This window comes from Rhinoraja longicauda, chromosome 14 (genome assembly GCF_053455715.1).
Source record: "Rhinoraja longicauda isolate Sanriku21f chromosome 14, sRhiLon1.1, whole genome shotgun sequence".
Taxonomy (NCBI): domain Eukaryota; kingdom Metazoa; phylum Chordata; class Chondrichthyes; order Rajiformes; family Arhynchobatidae; genus Rhinoraja; species Rhinoraja longicauda.
Window position 1 is genome coordinate 7,868,331 of NC_135966.1, and position 21,651 is coordinate 7,889,981.

The 21,651-nt window shown below is 40.1% G+C and overlaps 1 protein-coding gene across 10 annotated transcripts in view; it reads left to right on the forward strand.

Moving 5' to 3' along the window:
- The window catches only part of LOC144600025 (rap guanine nucleotide exchange factor 6-like), a 246,711-nt gene extending 225,742 nt beyond the window's left edge, over positions 1-20,969 (forward strand). For 7 of the 10 annotated variants that reach the window (XM_078411350.1, XM_078411354.1, XM_078411351.1 and 4 more), the window contains 4 exons: positions 9,675-9,894; positions 12,743-13,308; positions 16,018-16,350; positions 18,777-20,969. In XM_078411350.1, the coding sequence (XP_078267476.1) occupies positions 9,675-9,894; positions 12,743-13,308; positions 16,018-16,350; positions 18,777-18,802 (1,145 nt within the window). In that variant the 3' untranslated portion in view covers positions 18,803-20,969. Of the gene's footprint in view, positions 1-1,487; positions 1,605-9,674; positions 9,895-12,742; positions 13,309-16,017; positions 16,351-18,776 lie in introns of all 10 variants that reach the window. The other 3 variants (XM_078411361.1, XM_078411353.1, XM_078411358.1) reach the window with 3 other exon arrangements.
- Positions 20,970-21,651: the final 682 nt, after the last annotated feature.

Below are 21,651 nucleotides of genomic sequence, written 5' to 3' on the forward strand. Positions count from 1 at the left end.
CCACCAATGGACAGTTTATTTTACTAATTAAACAAAATAGAAGTATGATAAAACTGATGATCTGCTAACCAACCATTCAGAAATCCTATTCCTGGTTTGCCAGGGGATGTTTCCAATACTCCCTTTCAACTCACTGGGGTCCCCGTTCTTGTGTTCCATATCAACTCTTAAGATCATTGGAAAATTTCTTATATTACATTAGTGTGTAACATCAAAAAAGAAAATTAAATGTGTATTAGTGTATTCATACACTAAAGTCATGAATTAAATTCATTTAATTTTTGTTTTTGACGTTCCTCTGGCTTTACATTTTAGTCTTAGTTATGTATTGTCACATGAACCGAGAGAGGTACAGTGAAAAGCTTTTGTTGCGTACTACGAACCAGTCAGTGGAAAGACAAAACATGATTACAGTCGAGCCATTCACAGTGTACGGATACATGGTAAGGGAATAACGTTTGGTGCAAGATAAAGTCCAGTAAAGTCCAATCAAAGATACTATTAGGGTCTCCAATGAGGTAGGTAGTAGTTCAGGACTGCTCTCTAGCTGTGGTAGGATGGTTCAGTTGCCTGATACCAGCTGGGAAGAAACTGTCCCCGACTCTGGAGGAGTTCCTCTTTTGTCCTTATCTGACATCCTTTTGTCTGCTTTTGTCCGACTAGTATTTGTTATTTACGCCAGTCAAATCCCCTACACCTGCATCCACTTATCACCTGCATCCACTTAGCACCTGCCTGCCCACCTCTTTTTCCAGCTCTTCCACAATCAGTCTGAAAAGGCTCCTGACCCAAAATTTTGCCTGTTCATTTTTTCCACGGATGTTTTCTGACCCACTGAGTTTCTATAGCACTTTGTGTTTTAGAACTGTAAGGAATGGTTTAGCTATTTTTTTGTGAGCACCTTTGCTTTCTATTAATGAGTGGTTTCATATCAAGAGCATTAACTTTGGTGAATTTGTAGCTTTACTTCAGCAGTATTGTTGGCAAAATTTGTTTTGGTAATTTAGTATATGTAGGCATCTCTGTGATGCACCTCTTGGTCAAAAGGCTAGTTAGTACCTTATGTCAAGGTTCATTTTGAATAATGACCACTCGCTCCAGGGATTAAATTTGTAATTATGGTTGTGGAATTGTATTCCAGCAACACCTTCTGAAGAAGCGAAGATATCAATTCAGTGAGGCAGAAATTGAGAGACCTTTCATTAGAGTTTGAATTTTAGATTCCATAGTTTGTATTAGATATTATTAAAATGTGGATTTCAAGACTAAGCTTCAGAGGAAGTACCAAAAAGTACCCAAGAGATATTGTGTTTTTCATTTATATTTAACCGCGGATAATACTGGATAATAAACCTTTGACTGAGGCACACTGAATTTATGACAACTTGTGTCACAAGAAAGCAAAATTGCCTCAGAGGTTTATATACTTATGTTGCGGGATGAGTTATTTTTCTAACATTTAAACATTTACTCCCTTTTTCTACCAGGTGATATACCATTGTGGCCACAATGTTCAAGTCCACCAAATGTGTCCACCTGCTCTTCTTCCCTTGCTAGTGAGGTCAGGCACAAGAGCACTGTGGCACATACCTATGGAATAGGTGGTGTCTATTTGCAAAAGAAAATCCAGCAGATTACAGGCCTGACGGGCGGCGCAGTCGCGAGTGAGGTCGTAGGTGCTAGAGGCGAGAGAGAACAGGAATCAAAGAGTAGAAAGAGAATGAGGTCGCCCTTCAGGAGGTTCCGAGAAAGAAGCTCTTCCAGAGACAGGCAGGCTTCAGCAGACAGGAAGGAGGCAGAAGGAACTGCAGGACATGTACCAGGTGTTTCAGATAAAGGAGCTGCTCCGACCATAGGGACAATCCAACAGGGCAGCAGCACCTCCAACACTCGACCTTTTGAATGGTTGTACCCTAGGATGATGAGGAAGAAAAGAAGGAAAACTATATGAGCGTTTCTCCATCTTCCGTGTATATTGGTTTGGCAGAATAAAAGGAAAAGGAAGGGACAGTTCAGACAAGACATTCCGAGATACTCTGTATGTGATAGTGGATGGAACTGCCTTCGTGCAGCTGGTTCCAAAGGTAGAGCATTGTGCTGAGCACAAGGAAAGCAATGTGAATTTTTTTATGTTTTTATATTTATATTTGTTGTCCTAATAAGTTACTGTGGCTTCCCTTTTTCCATGTACTGTATTCCAGAATTGAGAAGGAATAATTTAATCTATTCCCAGATACCCACTGATCTGAAACTGGCAATTTGGAAGTATTTTGGTGATCTTCCTTCCAACTGTACCATCATTACAGAAAGGTTCCATGCCTCCATTTCTCATTGCCCTCTGGGTGAATTGGCTGAAATTGTGACCTTGATTATTATCCATCAAGAGTTCAATCCCAGAATTGCCCCATTTTTTCTGGTAGACATTTCAGCCGTCTTACAGTGTCTGTGTGGCAAGATTACAGAAAAGCAGATTTCAAAATGCCAGTTTTAGAATGCTGGATAATTACAGTGAAGTTTTTTTTGCACTTGTAAGCTAACTCTAATGGAACTTTTTAAGGAACTGGAAGTTTCTCTAAATTTGCCTGTTGTGTTACATACCTTGCGCATTTTGTTGTGGTCTACCTAAATGAAATAGTATCTAGATGAATTGTCTGTGAAATAGTATTATTTCAATGAAAGCAAGCAATTGCTTAGAAGCTGCTGAAAACAAACATTTTTGTTTTAAGGAGATACATGAATGTGGCGTGGCAAAGCACCATTCTCCTCACTTTTTTCGGGATGTGATTGGATAAACCTGGTGCTGGTCTTTAATACCGTGCTCAAATGTTCATTCATTATGTTTGAACATAAACAGCAACTGCTGAAATAATATATGATTGTGTGGTGCAACACAGCCCAGCATATTGTGACATTCCCTCTTTGTATACTGTCTATCTGAGGATTAACATAGAACATAGAAAAGAACAGTGCGGGAACAGGCCCTTTGGCCCACAATGTCTGCGCTGAACATGATGCCAAAATAAACTAATCTCATCTGCCAGTACATGATTCACACCCCTCCATTCCTTGCCTATCTAAAACCCTCTTAAAAGCCACTATCCTATGTGTCACCACCAGCCCTGGCAACACGTTCCAGGCACCCAGTCCCCTCTGCCTATGGCAACCAGGGATAGAAACTCATAGGAAGGAACTACAGATATTGGTTTACACCAAGGATAGACACAAAATGCTGGAGTAACTCAGCGGGTCAGACAGCATCTCTGGAGAGAAGGAATGGGTGACTTTTCGGGTCTCAAGAATGGTCTCGACCCGAAACGTCACCCATTCCCTCTCTCCATAGATGCTGTCTGTCATGCTGAGTTACTCCAGCATTTTGTGTCTAAGGGATAGAAACTCATTGTCTTGCTTTTTATCTCTTTTCCTTTCACACCAACCCAACCTCCATTAGTATAAGAAAATAACTGCAGATGCTGGTACAAATCGATTTATTCACAAAATGCTGGAGTAACTCAGCAGGTCAGGCAGCATCTTGGGAGAGAAGGAATGGGTGACGTTTCGGGTCGAGACCCTTCTTCAGATTGATGCCAAATTCTTCAATCTGAAGAAGGGTCTCGACCCGAAACGTCACCCATTCCTTCTCTCCCGAGATGCTGCCTGACCTGCTGAGTTACTCCAGCATTTTGTGAATAAACCAACCTCCATTAGTTCCTGGTTTAGGTGAAGCGGCCATTTGGCACCCTGCTAGATTGACGCATTTATCCGCTAAGACATCAGGGAAACAGCGCTTCTAATTTAACACAATAACGGTGTGCACTGGTACAGCTGTTTTTTTCCTAAAGAAAGATTAGTTTATCAATTTTTCCTATCGGGGTCCACGGCGATAACTTTCTACACAGTTTATCCCAGATGGAAAGGAGCTTTGGTGAAAAGTTCAGTAATTCAGAGAGTGCTGCTCGATGCCCTGCCCAAAACTTAAGTGCAATTCAGGATCAGGCATGGGTCATCATACCAATACTCTCTTCGGGCCATTTACACCAATTAAGATTTTACAACTGTGGCAGAGCTTAATTTGTTTAAGTTATTTTTCTAGTTTCTATGCTTCTTAACAGATTATTTTATTTTTGAACTGTTTAATCGACTGTATTCACCCATCCTATCCTGTTTTGTCATAGAAAAATCTTTTTGGCAGAATTCTACGCCATCAAAAATGCATTGATGACATGCAGAAATCACTTAATTATTATATTTCTGGTATAATCACTATTGTCCTGTTGTACCTAGTGTAACTTGGATCTAGCCGATTGTAAAAGCCTTTAGGTACTAAATATTTTTTTTGTAGACTTCTGCCTTCAGACTTTTTATCACCTACTAAAATTGTTTCTGTGTAAATGTAAATACTGAACATTATAGTGGTATAAGAGGATTGTACAAACTTGAACATGCTTCAGGTTCCTTCCTGGACCCCATAATTTAATTCATTGAAAAGTATTAAATCAACAATACATAATGCCTGCCTGTTGGAGTCTTTAACTTAATATCACGTTTTTTGCTTCAAAAAATAAGTCTAAATAGGGTGATAATGTGGAATGTCATTTATTTCACATTTGTAAATTACTTTGGAATTTAATCCACACAGTTAAAGTGAATATTGGTTTTAAGAACATCCAACTCCTCCATGAGTTGACAATAGCCTTATCTGAGTTTGTGTTGGTTATAGATTCATTTTTTTAAAAAACAGTTAAAGGGGGACACATTATTATGAAACAGGATTTGAGCAACATTGTTGGAATATGATTTAGGTTTATTATTGTCACATGTACCTAGCTGCAGTAAACATTTGTACGTTCTCCCTGTGGCCATGTGAGTTTCCTTCAGGTGCTCCGGTTTCATTTCAATTCCAAAGACATGCAGGTTTGTAGGTTAATTGGCTCTGTAAATAGTCCTTGGTGTGTAGGATAGTATTGGTGTAAGGGTGAACGCTGGTCAGCATGGATTCAGTGGGCCAAAGGGCCTAATACCAGGCTGTAAATTAACGCTCTCTAAACTAACCTAAACCAAACTACACTGACAACAATATTCAGAAAAGAAAATAATAATCTTTTGTTCTCTTACTGTCTAATGTACCAGGTTGTACCAAAAATATGTTTTGGCATAAATTTTGAGGAGGAATTTTTTTAGCCAGAGGGTGGTGGGTCTGTGGAATTCTTTGCCACAGACAGCTGTGGAGGCCAAGTCAATGGGTATTTTAAAAGTGAAGATCGATGTTCTTGGTTAGTAAGAGTGTCAAAGGTTTCAGGAAGAAGGCAGGAGAATGGGACTGAGGAAAAGAAAGATCAGACATGATTGAATGGCAGAGTAGACTCGGTGGGCTGAATGGCCTAATTCTGCTCCCATGTCTTCTGGTCTTAAATGCTCACTGACATAAACCAAATGGTACTATAATAGAATCAATATTGTACCAGTCAAAACCTTTTTATATTTGGTACTGTCAACTATGTTAACCTTTCTGAAAAACAAACAGATATGCGCAAAAGCATTTTTTGAACTCCTTGATATTTTTCATTACCCTTTCAACGTAGTTATTGAAAGACCAGCAATAACAGCTGGCTTTGCTAGCAACATCCAGTCTGAAAAAGAATAAACTATGAAATGGATCACTGAAAAGTATTTTTCATGTTCAACCGCAGTGAAGAGTCCAATCCCAGACAGATGTAACGAATCACTGTGTCCTTGCACCATCTGCCAGGAGCTGGACTACAGCAGGAATTGGCATGATTCCCTATTTTTTTTAATTGCAAGTTGTCTTCCAAGTTGCTTTAACCCACAGATTTTTTTTCAAAGGTAGGAAAGAGATTGTGAAATAATCGGTATAGTTATAAACAGCCAAAACAGGTGGATTAAGGTCAGAAAAGATGCAACAATTTCTAAAATCTGGAATATGACCTAATACTACCTTCTTTACGTAGGAAGGAACTCCAGATGCTGTTTTAAACCGAAGATAGACACAAAAAGCTGGAGTAACTCAGCAGGGCAGGCAGCATTTCTTGAGAGAAGGAATGGATGGCGTTTCATAGAAACATAGAAACATAGAAAATAGGTGCAGGAGTAGGCCATTCGGGCTTTCGAGCCTGCACCGCCATTGAATATGATCATGGCAGATCATCCAGCTCAGTAACCTGTACCTGCCTTCTCTCCATACCCCCTGATCCCTTTAGCCACAAGGGCCACATCTAACTCCCTCTTAAATATAGCCAATGAACTGGCCTCAACTACCTTCTGTGGCAGAGAATTCCACAGACTCACCACTCTCTGTGTGAAGAAATGTTTTCTCATCTCGGTCCTAAAAGACTTCCCTCTTATCCTTAAGCTGTGACCCCTGGTTCTGGACTTCCCCAACATCGGGAACAATCTTCCCGCATCTAGCCTCTCCAACCCCTTAAGAATTTTATATGTTTCAATAAGATCCCCCCTCAGTCTTCTAAATTCCAGCGAGTATAAGCCTAGTCTATCCAGTCTTTCTTCATATGAAAGTCCTGCCATCCCAGGGATCAATCTGGTGAACCTTCTCTGTACTCCCTCTAAGGCTAGAATGTCTTTCCTCAGATTAGGAGACCAAAACTGTACACAATACTCCAGGTTCGGTCTCACCAAGGCCCTGTACAACTGCAGCAGAACCTCCCTGCTCCTATACTCAAATCCTCTTGCTATGAATGGTAACATACCATTCGCTTTCTTCACTGCCTGCTGCACCTGCACGCTTGCTTTCAATGACTAGTGCACCATGACACCCAGGTCACGTTGCATCTCCCCTTTTCCTAATTGGCCACCATTCAGGTAATACTCTGCTTTCCTGTTCTTGCCACCAAAGTGGATGACCTCACATTTATCCACATTATATTGCATCTGCCATGCATTTGCCCACTCTCCTAATCTATCCAAGTCACTCTGCAGCCTCCTAGCATCCTCCTCGCAACTAACACTGCCACCCAGCTTCGTGTCATCCGCAAACTTAGAGATGTTGCATTCAATTCCCTCGTCCAAATCATTAATATATATTGTAAATAACTGGGGTCCCAGCACTGAGCCTTGCGGTACCCCACTAGTCACTGCCTGCCATTCCGAAAAGGACCCGTTTATTCCTGCTCTTTGCTTCCTGTCCGCCAACCAATTCTCTATCCACCTCAACACTGAACCCCCAATACCGTGTGCTTTACGTTTGTACCCCAATCTCCTATGTGGGACCTTGTCGAAGGCCTTCTGAAAGTCCAGATATAACACATCGACTGGTTCTCCCTTATCCACTCTACTAGTTACATCCTCGAAGTCAGGAGAAGGGTCTCGACCCGAACCGTCACCCATTCCTTCTCTCCCGAGATGCTGCCTGTCCCGCTGAGTTACTCCAGCTTTTTGTGACTATCTACTTTGTGGTTTAACGGAGGCAGAATAGTGAAGAGAGCCTTTCCGCCCCAAGAAGTGTATTGCCTATATCCTCATATTAAGTTTGAATAGCTGGATTTCCCCAGTCTTGTTCAAAGTTCGTGAGGACAACTTTGTGTTTAAAAAAAAGTGTCTAAAGACATGTAGCACAGAAATAGGGCCTTTGGCCCAATTTGCCTATTGCAACCAAGATGCTTCATCTGCACTATTCTCACCTGTCGGTATTTGGCCTATATACCTCTAAACCTTTTCTATCCATGTACCTGTCCAAATGTCTTTTAAGTGTTGTTATAGTACCTACCTCAATTATCTCTTCTGGCAGCTCATTCCACATATCCACCTCCTGTGTGGGGAAAAAATTGCCCCTCGGGTTCCTATTAGATATTTGCCCTCTCAGCTTAAACCTATGTCCTCGGGTTCGTGATTCCCCTACACTGGGTACAAGACTGTGCATTCACCCTATCTATTCCCATCATGATCTTGTATAAGATCACACCACATCTCTTGTGTTCCAAGGAATATAATCCTAGCCTGCCCAATCTCCTATAGCTCAGACCCTCAAGTCCTGGAAATATCTCTGTAAATTTTCTGTGCACCCTTTCAACCGTAGCAAGATCCTTCCTCTAATAGGTGACCAATGCAAAACACAATACTCCAAATGCAGCCTCACTGGTGTCTTGTACATGCGTAACATAACATCTCAACTTCTACACAGTACTCTGATGGTTGAAGGCCAACGTACCAAAAGCCTACTTGACCACCCTGTCTACTTGTGATGCCACTTTCAAGGAACTATGTACCTGCACTTCTAGATACCTCTGCTCTCCAACACGCTCCAGGGCTCTGCTGTTCACTGTGTAGGTCCTCTCCTGGTTTGACTTCCAAAACTGCAGCATCTCACAGTTATCTGCATTAAACTCCATTAACCATTTCTCAGTCTACTTGCTCAACTGATCAAGATCCTGTTCTATGTAGTAATAAAAAAGAGAAAGTACCAAGAAATGCTCAACAGCTCAGTCAGCATCTAGGGGACAAAAGCGGAATTAAGTTTAAGTGATATTTTGCATTGAACTGATAGTGATGATACTTTATTGTCGCATGTACCTGGGGGGCACGGTGGCGCAGCGGCAGAGTTGCTGCTTTATGGCACTTACAGTGCCAGAGACTCGGGATCGATCCTGAATATGGGTGCTGTCTGTACAGAGTTTGTACGTTCTCCCCGTGACAGCTTGGGTTTTCTCCGAGATCTTCGGTTTCCTCCCACACTCCAAAGACTTACAGGTTTGTAGGTTAATTGGCTTGGTGTCAGTGTAAATTGTCCCTAGTGTGTGTAGGTGTTAATTTGCGGGGATCGCTGATCGGCACGGACTTGGTGGGCCGAAGTGCCTGTTTCCGCTCTGTATCTCTAAAGTAAACAACCTAGGTACAGTGAAATGCTTTGTTTTGCATGCAACCTGGTAAAATCATATAGCAGACCTCACCTAGGCAGTACACAAGTGCTGCCACGTTTTGGCACCGACAAAGTTACAAAAGTTCACCAAACAGTTCCAGCTACGGCCTGCGCCACACACGTCAGGCCTTCCTCCCATACCCACCCACCCCACCCCCCACCGAGGCCCCGTGTTGCAAGTGAGCAGTTGTGCGTGTTAATTGCTTCCTTACTATTTAGCACCCACATTTTCCCTACCCTCCCTCCCCCAACCCTCACCCCCTAAGATCACGCTAGCAGCCACAGGTTCATTTCATACTCCTAGGATTTTATTCTTCATCTCCCACTTGCCCCCCCCCCCTTCTAAAAATACTCTGTCTATCAGCCTAACGTCCTGACGTCCTGTTGAAATGGGAAGAAGTGTACTTCAGTGCAAAACCTCCACAGCATTTTGGAAATCCAGAATTCCAGGCTTTCTATTGAAACTTGCTCCTTCTTCAGCCTTGTTCTAGAAAACACCTTCTTTCAACATCATAGGCAATCCATGCCCTATGTAACTAGATTGTAGGTGCCAACAAAAGCTTTTCACTGTACCATGGCACACATGACAATAAACTCAACTCAACCCAACCAGAGCTATTTGAATGTATTTTGCACATTAGTGCACAAATCTCTACCTGCACCATCTTATTAAAAAGGTAATGTGATGGATACTTTCCAGCCTCCCACAAAAATGATTACTGTGTCAAAACTACCATCTACTGTGTAGAGCAAATGGGTGATTTTTATTCTTTTATTTTACATTTAGTGTTGGCTCCAATCACAAGAATCGACAATTTCTCCGACTCGAGTCACAGTGAGATTTCATCGCGCTCCAGCATTGTCAGCAACTGCTCTGTTGATTCCATGTGCATCGCTATGCAGGATGAAAGATATTTGCCGCAGTCCATCAGTGCCCCAGAAGCGGCAGACCCAGCTGGTGGAAGGCATATGTACCATGCTATCAGATCTGCACAACCAAACACAAGGTAAGGGCGATGTAGCACAACTCAGGAGGGGGGGGGGGGGGGGTCTGAAATTTGGGCCATCTCTATTCCAATGAACCTTGGATGATTTCGAGAATCAAGAGTGTTTTATTGTCATTTGTCCCGAAACGGAACAATGAAATGCTTACTTGCAGCAGCAGGTTTGTAACCATAGTATGCTACAGATAATATAATAAACAAACAAAAAAAGTCCAATAAATGAGAAAAAAACTCAATATAGTGTAAAAGCCCAAAGTCCCTGGCACAACCCAGGCGGTTTGTAGTTTAGAGTTTAGTTGGAGTTCGTAGTGTTGAATAGCCTGATGGTTGTTGGGAAGAAGCCGTTCCTGATGCTGAATGTCATAGTTGTCAGACTCCTCTGCCTTCTTCTCGGTAGCGGGATTGAAATGAGAGTGTTACCTGGGTGGTGTGGGTCCTTGATGATGCTGCCTGCTTTTTTTAAGACAGCACTCCTTCCACGGAGGGAGGTCAGTACCCGGGCAGTGTTCACCATTTTTTGTAATCTTCTTCGTTCCTGGGTGTTCGTTGCTGAACCAGGTCAATATGCGTACACCTGCAGAAGTTGCATAATCAAAGATAAGATACGTTGACTTTTTTTGGACACCAAAAAATCGAGGGAGATACTGTTGGTGCGAAAAGTGGATGAATGTGAGGAATTTATTAAGATGAAGGTATTAAGGTGAAAATAAATAAAAATTAATGATACCCTATAATTGTTTGTCTCAGGACGTTGAGTTAGGTGACAACATTTTTCTTTAATTCTGGAAGGTTAATGGAGGTTCACAGGTGTCCTCAAACAAATGATAGCTGTCTCATTGTACGTTAAATCTCATCAGACATTTCTACTTGGATTGCTCTTTATGTTTCTTTATGTTTACTGTGGCTTCACCCTCATGGAGCTGCTTCAGAAGAATAGGCAAAAAAAATTACTTTGTATACCATCCCCCCAATCTGAGTCCTTCCTTTATCATTTTTCAAAATAAAACCTCTAGATTTGGCCCATTTTTGGGTAAACACTCTATTTTGGATAACTTTATGCCTGCACTCTCCAGTTCATCATGACCAAACTTAATTTTAAGAAATAAAAACACATGCAAACCAGCCTCGATCACCAGTGTCCTCCCCCCCCCCCCCCCCCCATTCAACTCAATTTATACTTCACGTTGTCTTGGGAAAGCAGCCAATCTAATTAATTAAGGACCACTCACTCCAGTCATTCTCTCTACTTCCAAAAGCTTGAACGCACATACTGCCAAATTCGAAAACAATTTCTTCCCTGCCGTTATCAGACTCTTGGAATAAATGTCACATGCTGAGGATGAATTCCCGATCTTCCAATCTACCTTGTTGTGGCCTTGGCATTTAAAAAATTATCTGATGAACTCGTGTATGATAAGATTTGCCTGGTTAGCATGCAAAAAAATTTTTTTTGCCGTGCTGGTAGTTCTACTATCACGTGTTTCCATACCATGAATTGGATATTATGCATTTGATGAATTAGGGAATGCAGTCTGTTAATTTCACTGCAGTTGTCCAATGAAGTTGACATTGACAAGCAGTTGCTTCAATTGATTTTTGTGCAGAGATATTCTATTTAATAGCCTTTAGTAATTTTAGCTTGCAGTAACAAAAATAAACTTAAAGCTATTAAAAGGATCTTTAGTTTCGAAAATACCGCACAAAGTATTTTTTAGTCTGAAATTCTCTCGCCCTAATCTACTTTTCCCTGTTGTTTGTCTTATACAATTATCTATAACACGAGGTTTCTAAGGAACATAACGATCGCATTATAGCAGAACCATCTGTCCATCTATACATGTGATAATAATAAACGAATACCAAATATACCTTATACCGACAGAAAACCTTTTTGTAATGTTATTTTATGCAGTATAAGCCATATTCACGGTAAGTAACTGAAGAGTACCTAGTTTATTTTATATTTTGTCTACTCCGCATTAGTAACAATGTTTATTGTCATTGCATAATGGTACGGTTAATGGAATTGTGGTCTAATTACTGACATTTACTCGCATGTAAACACAGATGAGGAAAATATGTGAATGTTATGTCATTGAAGTACATTGTTATATTTGTTAAATTGTTCATTTCCAACCTATTGCGGTAGATGTAATTGTACAACATGACCACCATCACATCTGACATCAACACAAGATTATCGAGGACAGAATTGTGATCATTTCATCACCTTTCTTCACAACATTACCTAAAACACACTGATATTAAATTGCAGTTTTGTGTAACTCTAGTATTAGTATTTAAAATGGGTGTCAAATTTATGGTATTCCCCATATTTTATAATAATTAATGTACAGTTGTATAACGATGGGAGTGAAAATCAGTGATTAGGGTGAGAATGGGTTTTTGAGAACAAATATTCTTTCATTCTGAACAAAATCAGATGTAAATTTAATTTTCTTCATTCTGTGGCAATCTGTACAATGTCAATTACGAAATACATATATCCAATATAGGTGACCTTTTGAAGAATGAAGTTTAAATATTTTTATTGAAAATACATCAAAGTGCAATTTTAAAATTCAGTGTTTTTCAACAAGGATCAGGAGCAAATCATTTATTTTAAGCCATTTCATTGACATCGAGATCAGATTCCTCTCTTGTCCTTTTAACCCCTTCCCTCTCGCCCTTCCCTCATCGCTCGAATGAGGTGAAACGTTTTCTGAAAGTTTTGCCGATTCTTCAAAACAATTGGGGAATCTGGGTTTTATCCATAAGAGGTTAATCACCAACATGGCAAAAAAAAAAAATTGGTCATTCGTAATAGTGACACATTTGTTTTCCCCTTCAGTTCTTCTGTAATTTTAAGTACTGAAAAGCAAGGGTGCCTGGTTGTGGATACAGCAGTCACATCTTCAAGTAATGAAGAGTTGGCCCGTGAACACAATGATCACAGCTCAATTGATGCAGCGGACAGTGGCCGTGGAAGCTGGACTTCATGCTCCAGCAACTCCCATGACAACATCCAGACTATCCAAACTCAGAGAAACTGTGACCTACTAAACGCTTCTAAATATACTCATACTTTAGATGGACCAATTGCAGAAATTGAACTGACAGAATCTTGGACCACAGGCTGTCACTTGTACTCTGGAAACCAGACTAAAAGCCCTAGTCCGATTCAGTCTAAAGACAGCATTGAATGTGTTCATTCCAGGGAAAGCTGGATGTCTTCAACAAATTCCCACTTCAAGTATGAAACAGACTTTGGGACGGTAAACCGAGTGGGCTTGCATGAGTCTCCAGCTCCAGCTCCAGCTGAAGCTCCCGGACGCAGTGAGAATGTTTCAAATTCTAAACCAAGCATTGACCCCTCTTGCAAAGCAGTCACTTCAAGCACAGAAAAGGGTCTCATAGGTAAGAGAAATTGTGTATAAATATCTGACATTCATAATGAATTTTAATATAAATCTGTTATAAAGTGACAGCATTGGTTATAATTTATTGCAATAATACTTTGTTAGGCTTGTGTCTGATCATGTACGTATGAGTTAGAAGTAGAACAGTGGAGCACTTTACCCAGAGTGAGGGAATCAAGAACCAGAGGACATAGTACTATCGCAACATTTAAGAAACATTTAGACAGGTACATGGATAGGACAGGTTTAGAGGGATATATGGGCCAAATGCAGGCAGGTGTAGATGGGACATGTTGGCAAGTTTGGCCGATGGGCCTATTTCCACGTTGTGACTCTATGACTCTATAGGTTTAAGGGAAAGATTTATTAGAAACCTGAGGGTCAAATCTGTCACACAGAGGGTGGTGGGTATATGGAACGAGCTGTTTGAGGAGAGTTAGTTGAGGCAGGTACTATAACAAGTTTTAAAATAAATTTGTACAGGTTTCATATATAGGAAAGGTTTAGAGGGATATGGGCCAGACGCAGGTAGGTGTGGGTAATGGGATAAGCTTAGTGGACTAGTTGGGCAGCATGAACAAGTTGGGAGGAAGGGGCTGTTTCCGTGTGATATGATTCTTTAACTCAATGGAGAAACATAATTGAGTTTGATTTTCCATTTGAAATTACCAGTTATGGTACAAACTGGAAAGGCTAGTTATCTGAAATGGTTCCATTTAATGTAGAGTCCAAGGGCTGCAAAATGCCCAGGCAGAAGATAAGATACTGTTCTTTGAGTTTATGTTACGGAGTGCTTGAACCATGTGAGAGGGCAAAGACAAGGAGGTTGGACTGGGATGGAAAATTTAATATTACAGGCAAGTGGCAAGTAGTGTGTTCTCTTCCATTTAGTTTAATGCAAAAGGCAACTATAATGAAATTAGGTAATTGCCCTCAGTTAAGCCGAAGGGCATCAAAGATAGGTGTCCACCAGGAAAGACAGAAGGGATGGACAGGAGGTACAGATTGCCCTGTGGCCTCAGTAACAAGTACGTCATTTAGGAACGATAGACACAAAGTGTTGGAGTAACTCAGCGGGTCAGGCAGCATCTCTGGAGAAAAAGGATGGGTGACGTTTCAGGTCAAGACCCTTCTCCAGACAGTGGCACAGTGGCACAGCGGTAGAGTTCACAAGGATGATACAGGGACTGTAGGACTTGAGACTGAATAGGCTGGGACTATAAACTCTGGAGCAAAGGAGGCTGGGGGATGACCTTATAAAGGGTGATAAAATCATGAGGGGCATTGTATGGCTTGAGGGATAAAATGGATTACATGGATAAAAAAATAGTATTGGTCTTTTTCCCAGGGTAGGGGAGTCTGAAACTGGAGGGCATAGGTTGAAGGTGAAGGGGAAAGATTTTAAGGAGAACTGAGAGGCATATTTTTCTACGCAGAGGGTGGTAGGTATATTGAGCAAGTTTGCCAGAGGAAGTGGTGTAGTCTGGTAAAGCTACAGTGTTTAATAGACATTTGTCAGCATTATATTCCACTTGTCATTGCTTAACCCAACACCGCCAACTTTATTTTCTCACGTTTGCCGATCAGCTTCTTCTTTTGATTTATTTGTTGCTTATCTACACTAAGAAGCAATTTTTCAGTAGCCAGTTAATCTAATGACATATCTTTGGGGTGCAGAGGGAAACCAAAGCACCCTGAGGAAATCCACATGGCCATAGAGGGATCATACAAGCTCCAACCAGCACCTAGACTCAAGATTGAAGCTGTGAGTCCCTGGAGCTGTGGTTAAAAACAGAAAATGCCAGAAGTAGTCATAAGATCAGTCAGCATCGGTTGAAAGAGAAATAAAGTTAATATTTCATGTCAAATACCTTTCATCAGACTGACAAAGGGTCTTTGAGCTGGAATCTTGTCTGGAATGACATTAGATCCTAAGGTATGGATACAGATATATTAGCCAGAATAGACAAGGGAAAATAGGCCTTGATTATATGGAGAAACAAGGATTTTCCCCTTTAAAGCAGAGGGAGATAAAATGTTTTTTAATTGAAGGTGAGTGTGAGTTTTCTGAGTGAAAAAGGAGACATTTTTCACTCAGCAATCGAGTAATCAGAGGACATGGGCTTAAATTAATTTGCAATAAAAATACAAAAGAAATGGTGAAATGTTTTCACAAACGGATTTGTCACAAGGTGCAGTGCATTAGCTGTAATGGTAAAGAATTTTTTTCAAGAGCATGGTGAACCAAATGTTGCGAGATTTTAAGAATTTATTTACGTGAGAATTTATATGAAAAGCTGATTTTAATGGCAAACAAATGTTGATATATAAACAAATGCCACTTTACACAAGGAACTGAAGATGCTGGTTTATAAAAAAGACACAAAGTGGTGGAGTTACTCAGCTTTCAGGCAGCATCTTTGCAGAACATGGATAGGTGATGTTTCAGGCTGGGACTCCTCTCCAGTCTGAAGAAGGATCCCGAACCAAAATGTTGCCCATCCATGTTCTCCAGAGATGCTGAGTTACTCCACCACTTTGTGTCATTTGCTAGCTTTCTTTGCATGTAATTCTGATAAGATCATTGTTTTAAATTAGACTTTTTATTTTTGAACTCCTTCACATTTTGCACCGTTATATTTTTAACCTTTTTCACGTTTCCTTTCATCAACCTGATTAATGTAACGATGATTATCTCTTATGCTAGTGTATTGTGTTACTGCAGCACAACGGGATGGTAGGTATAGAGAGCCACCACCCACTCCTCCAGGATACGTGGGGATTCCAATAGCACATATAAAGGAAGGAGGATATCACCCGCACTTAAAACCTCCTGACTACAGCGTTGCATTGAAAAGGTCACGGATGGTAACACAAACCTCTGACCCAGCCAGATTGCTGCAAACTCCTATTGCTAGTCAACCAACGTCAAGCATCCAACCTAAAGTTCCAGGTTTTCTTCAGTGGCATAAACTGTCCGAGTCGCACCCTAGACTTCCACAGCTTAACCACCAGGGTCTTCAAGACAATGACGATGATGGTAAGTTACTCAATGAGAAGAAACCTTCAAGTGAAATAAGTAGCATTTATCAATTAGTCAACACTTATTGACGTTCTTCCTTCTTTTCCTTCTTTTCTGCACTAGCTTAGATAGTTTAGTTTATAGTCATGTGTACCGAGGTACAGTGAAAAGCTTTTGTTGCATGCTTTGAATTTTGTTGCATTGAAAAGGTCACTGATGGTAACACAAATTTGAGAGCAGTCCTGGGCTACTATCTACCTCATTGGAGACCCTCGGTCTATCTTTGTTTGGACTTTCCTGGACTTTATCTTGACTAAACAGTATTCACGTTATTCCCTTTATCATGTATCTGTACACTGTGGACGGCTCGATTGTAATCATGTGTTGTCTTTCCGCTGACTGGTTAGCACGACAAATGCTTTTCATTGTACCACGGTACAGGTGACAATCGACTAAACTAACCAGACAGTGGAAAGACTACATGATTGCAATCTAGCCATCCACAGTGTGCAGATACAGGATAAACGTTTAATAACGCTGAAGTCACATTTTGAAAATGGCATAGAGAATGTGCCGCAAATATTTTGAAATGTAGTTATCTTTAAGCAAGCATGAATGTGTTGGATGATATTGCCCCTTCAACTCTCATTACCAAACATTTGAAAGCCTCCCACTTAACAATCTTGTTGTCTAATATTTAAACACATGGTTGTCATGACCATCAGGCATTGATTTGTTTTCTGTTATGAATCCGAAAGACTGTTCTAAGTATGTTTGTCTATGTTTGCTTTTTACAATTAATTCTGGAATTCTGGAATTGATTACTTTGAGTATTTAAGATCAGCAATCTTTTGCAAATCAATAAATTATCAAGAGTGTTTTATTGTCACATGTCAGATAGAACAATGAAATTCTTACTTGCAGCAGCACAACAGAAAATGTAAACATAGTTCTCTGTAAACAATATAATAAATGAGAAAAAGTTCTGAGTGTGTGTGTGTGTGTGTGTGTGTGTGTGTGTGTATATATATATATATATATATATATATATATATATATATATATATATAAGAAAATAACTGCAGATGCTGGTACAAATCGATTTATTCACAAAATGCTGGAGTACCTCAGCAGGTCAGGCAGCATCTCGGGAGAGAAGGAATGGGTGACGTTTCGGGTCGAGACCCTTCTTCAGACTGATGTCGGGGGTGGGACAAAGGAAGGATATAGGTGGAGACAGGAAGATAGAGGGAGATCTGGGAAGGAGGAGGGGAAGGGAGGGACAGAGGAGCTATCTGAAGTTGGAGAAGTCGACGTTCATACCACCGGGCCGCAAACTGCCCAGGCGAAATATGAGGTGCTGCTCCTCCAATTTCCGGCGGGCCTCACTATGGCACTGGAGGAGGCCCATGACAGAGAGGTCAGACTGGGAATGGGAGGGGGAGTTAAAGTGCTGGGCCACCGGGAGATCAGTTGCGTTAATGCGGACCGAGCGCAGGTGTTCAGCGAAGCGATCGCCGAGCCTGCGCTTGGTTTCACCGATATAAATAAGTTGACATCTAGAGCAGCGGATGCAATAGATGAGGTTGGAGGAGGTGCAGGTGAACCTCTGTCTCACCTGGAAACACTGTTTGGGTCCCTTGATGGAGTTGAGGGGGGAGGTAAAGGGACAGGTGTTGCATCTCGTGCGGTTGCAAGGGAAAGTGCCCGGGGAGGGGGTGGTTTGGGTAGGAAGGGACGAGTGGACCAGGGAGTTGCGGAGGGAACGGTCTCTGTGGAACGCGCGCGCGCGCACACGCACACGCACACACACACACACACACACACACACACACACACACACACACACACACACACACACACACACACACACACACACACACACACACACACACACACACACACACACACCTTTTTCTCATTTATTATATTGTTTACAGAGAATTATGTTTACATTTTCTGTTGTGCTGCACACAAATTATGCAAAAAGTCAAGCCCATGCCCTCAAATCTATGTAGTTCAGAGGGATTATTACCCAATTCCTCAAAAATATATTTCAATAAGTTTTAATCTTCGGAGTAAACATCATTGCAAACATAGGAAGACAATCCACATACAGTAAACACAATAAATATCCATAATTAAATTAAACTACCCCCTACAGTCAGCAAAAAGATAATTTGCATGGCTTTGATTTCAGAACAATAATCTCATTTTGGGAGCCTTCAGTGACTTTGATTCCAAAGCCCAAAACAGATTGCAATTATTTCTGAATGTGATAATGTTCAGTTGTAGGCAATAAATGGTCCCATAGAAATTAACATGCTCACTGTACTAATTTTTGCTTAATTTGCAATTGCTTATGATTTAATTGCAATGCATTAAGTTTAAATTTAGGTGCTGTTTTGTTTGCAAAATAATAATGTGCATCCTCTACTTTTCAGAAGATCAGCAGGTTTCTGCAGTTTGACTCTTGGATAACTTTGGGTTCCCTTGGGAACTGTGGAGCACTGGAATTACTAGGACCATGATGATTTTTTTTCCTCTTGGAATGCAGGCAGCTGCTTTTTGTTCTGTTTCCTGCCTTAAGTACATCATCTTTGCGTCCCTTTCTGCATGTGGCAAGACCGTGAAAGCCTATCCATGTTGTCTTTAAGTGGAAAGTAATTAAATCAAATGCATTTTAGTTTTCCAACTTTGTAGAGCTGCATTCTCTCCTGTTATCTGAAGTACAGTATTTGGTAACCTTAATCTTGCCAAATGCTACTTTTTTAAAATTTTGGGAGTATTAGATATTGGGCTCAAAAGTAGTTTTAATTAATGAATTGTATTGTAATTTAATCTCTTGTGCATAATTGAAATATGAGCATAAATAGTGTACAAATAACTAGACTGAACAAGGGAAACGTAAATTATGTTATCGTGCACAGGTGGTGGCCAACCAAGGGCTGTAAATTATAGATTATGTGTTGATTTAAGATTTGTTTCACAAACAGGGTATTCCATTTTTCTTTGGTCCTTGGTGTGTATATTCTGTTTATTTCATCGTTTAGTCATTCAGAATTACAATACGAGTTAGCACCTATTCAGTTCTAATGAAAGCTGTATTGACTCGGGGATTTGGGGTGGTTTTCAGTGACGTTCTTTGCGAATTCTTATCCTCACAATGCCTTGTGCTGTTAAACGGTGTGGCGTAAATTATATTGTGAAATTCTATTATGCTGTATTTGCACAAATGACAGGAATCTGGATTCTACAGCCAAAGACAATAGCGGAAGGTCTCTTTTACAAATGACTTATGGGGAAGGTAAATCAAATAAATGAATTAGTCACTCATCTGACTCTCGAAAGCATCCATATTCCTCAGTTGCTTAAAACTCCGTCGAAATATGCCACTGTTCGCTTGGGGTGTCTATCAAGCATACATATAAGTTGTAGCTTTTAAAATTGCTCAGTACACAGTTAATGGCTCACCAAATTATTTTAAATCAATCACCAATTGAATACCAACAAATCACCAATAATTTTTAATTATTGCATCTTCCTCCTTATCATCAAACGCGACCCAAGAATAGATAGAAAACATCTCCCCCCCCCCGCCAAAACTATTCTTTAAAACTTTCAAACTCTTGTCGTTTTTAATTACTTATTTGTTGGTCTAGTTATTTGTATGTGTATACGTTCATATATATGTGACTGGAAAAACTATTTGCATCAAGGGTAAACTCTGAACAAAGTCTTAATTTCTTACGTTGGCTAGTTGTTATGTAACGACATTACTTGACTTTTTTACATCATTCACTGTGGCATTGTCTTTGCACCTTAACTGGTGCTGAAAGTTTACAAGGTAAATTTGTTGGGGCTTTTTTTTTGGTCAGAATTAGTTTTAGTTTTCCAGATTGTGATTGACCATTAATTATGGTCAGGAATCTGAGGCATAGTTCCTGGTGCCTTTATTTAGTCGTAGGGGCGGCAAGGTTTTTAAAACTAAGCAGTAAATTGAAACGAATACAGTATTATGATTGCTGGAAGCTTCCTAATTGAAGGAGTGAATGCTTCCTGCCCCTTAAATGTAAATAAAAAAGGAGAATATAAAAATGATAAAAGAGGAAAAAAAATAAAATCTTGATTAGTTTTCTTTATATCCAGATTACAGTGTGGCTTGCACCTGCTTGTCTTACTGTGACTGTTTAAAAAATAAAATTAACTGATCATATTGATCAGTTTGTTCAACAAGATTGTGTAGTATTCATAGTAGCAAAATCTTTTCAGTGCTTTATTTAAATCTAATTTAAAACTTCCACCGTGGGTGATTATTTGCAATTTTTTTTCCACAATGTCATTTGTTAATGGTAATTTGGGCTTTATTTTTGATATACATATATATAAAACTGGAGTGCACTTCATGGACTACGTATTCATATTAAAATGGGCGTTTAGCGTATTGAATAAGCTGCACAATCATTGTAAACATACAGGTATTAGAGAAATATTCTGCAATGTCCATTCACAAAGAAGAAATATAATTGTAAAGAATATGTAATAATAACTAATGTTTCCTCCTACTTTTGATACTACTTGTAACTTATGTCTTTTAGAAAGACAGTTCGTGTCTGTATGCTTTTTTTATACTTTTATCAGTGTACATATTTGTTATATTTTTGTTGAACAAATGTTATAAAATGTATTGTTTATTTCTTCAGATTTCATTAAAGTGAATGAGTAAACCAATAAACAGCAGTGATGTATGCTCATAGTCCTTCTTAATAGAGTATTTTGTTTTGTCATTTTATGAAGTGATGTTGGTTATTGGGTGATGGCCATAACTGGTCTGGAGAAGCGTCTCGACCCGAAACATCACCCATTCCTTCGATCCAGAGATGGCGCCTGTCCCGCTGAGTTACTCCAGCATTTTGTGTACAACTCAATGAATGTTCTGTCTTCATCAAGTTTGCTTCAATTTGGTCCTTCACTTTCTGAAGTCTGCACTGCATTCAGTTCAGACGCAACGTCATGATTTTGTAGGACATCAAGAAACTGCAATGCTGGTTTACAAAGGAAAGACACAAAATGCGGTAGTAACTCAAGTAGCGTGACTGAAACGTCACCTATCCATGTTCCCCAGAGATGCTGCCTGACCTGCTGAGATATTCCAGAATTTTGTGCCGTGATTTTGTCACCATTCAAACATAATTCACCTATGACAGTGATTATTTGATTAAATGCTTATGATTTTGTTACCAATGTCCTGCAAGTACCACTTGTTTCCACAAGTCTCTACAGTGATTTTTTTATTCCAAATTAATCGAGCAAGGCCAT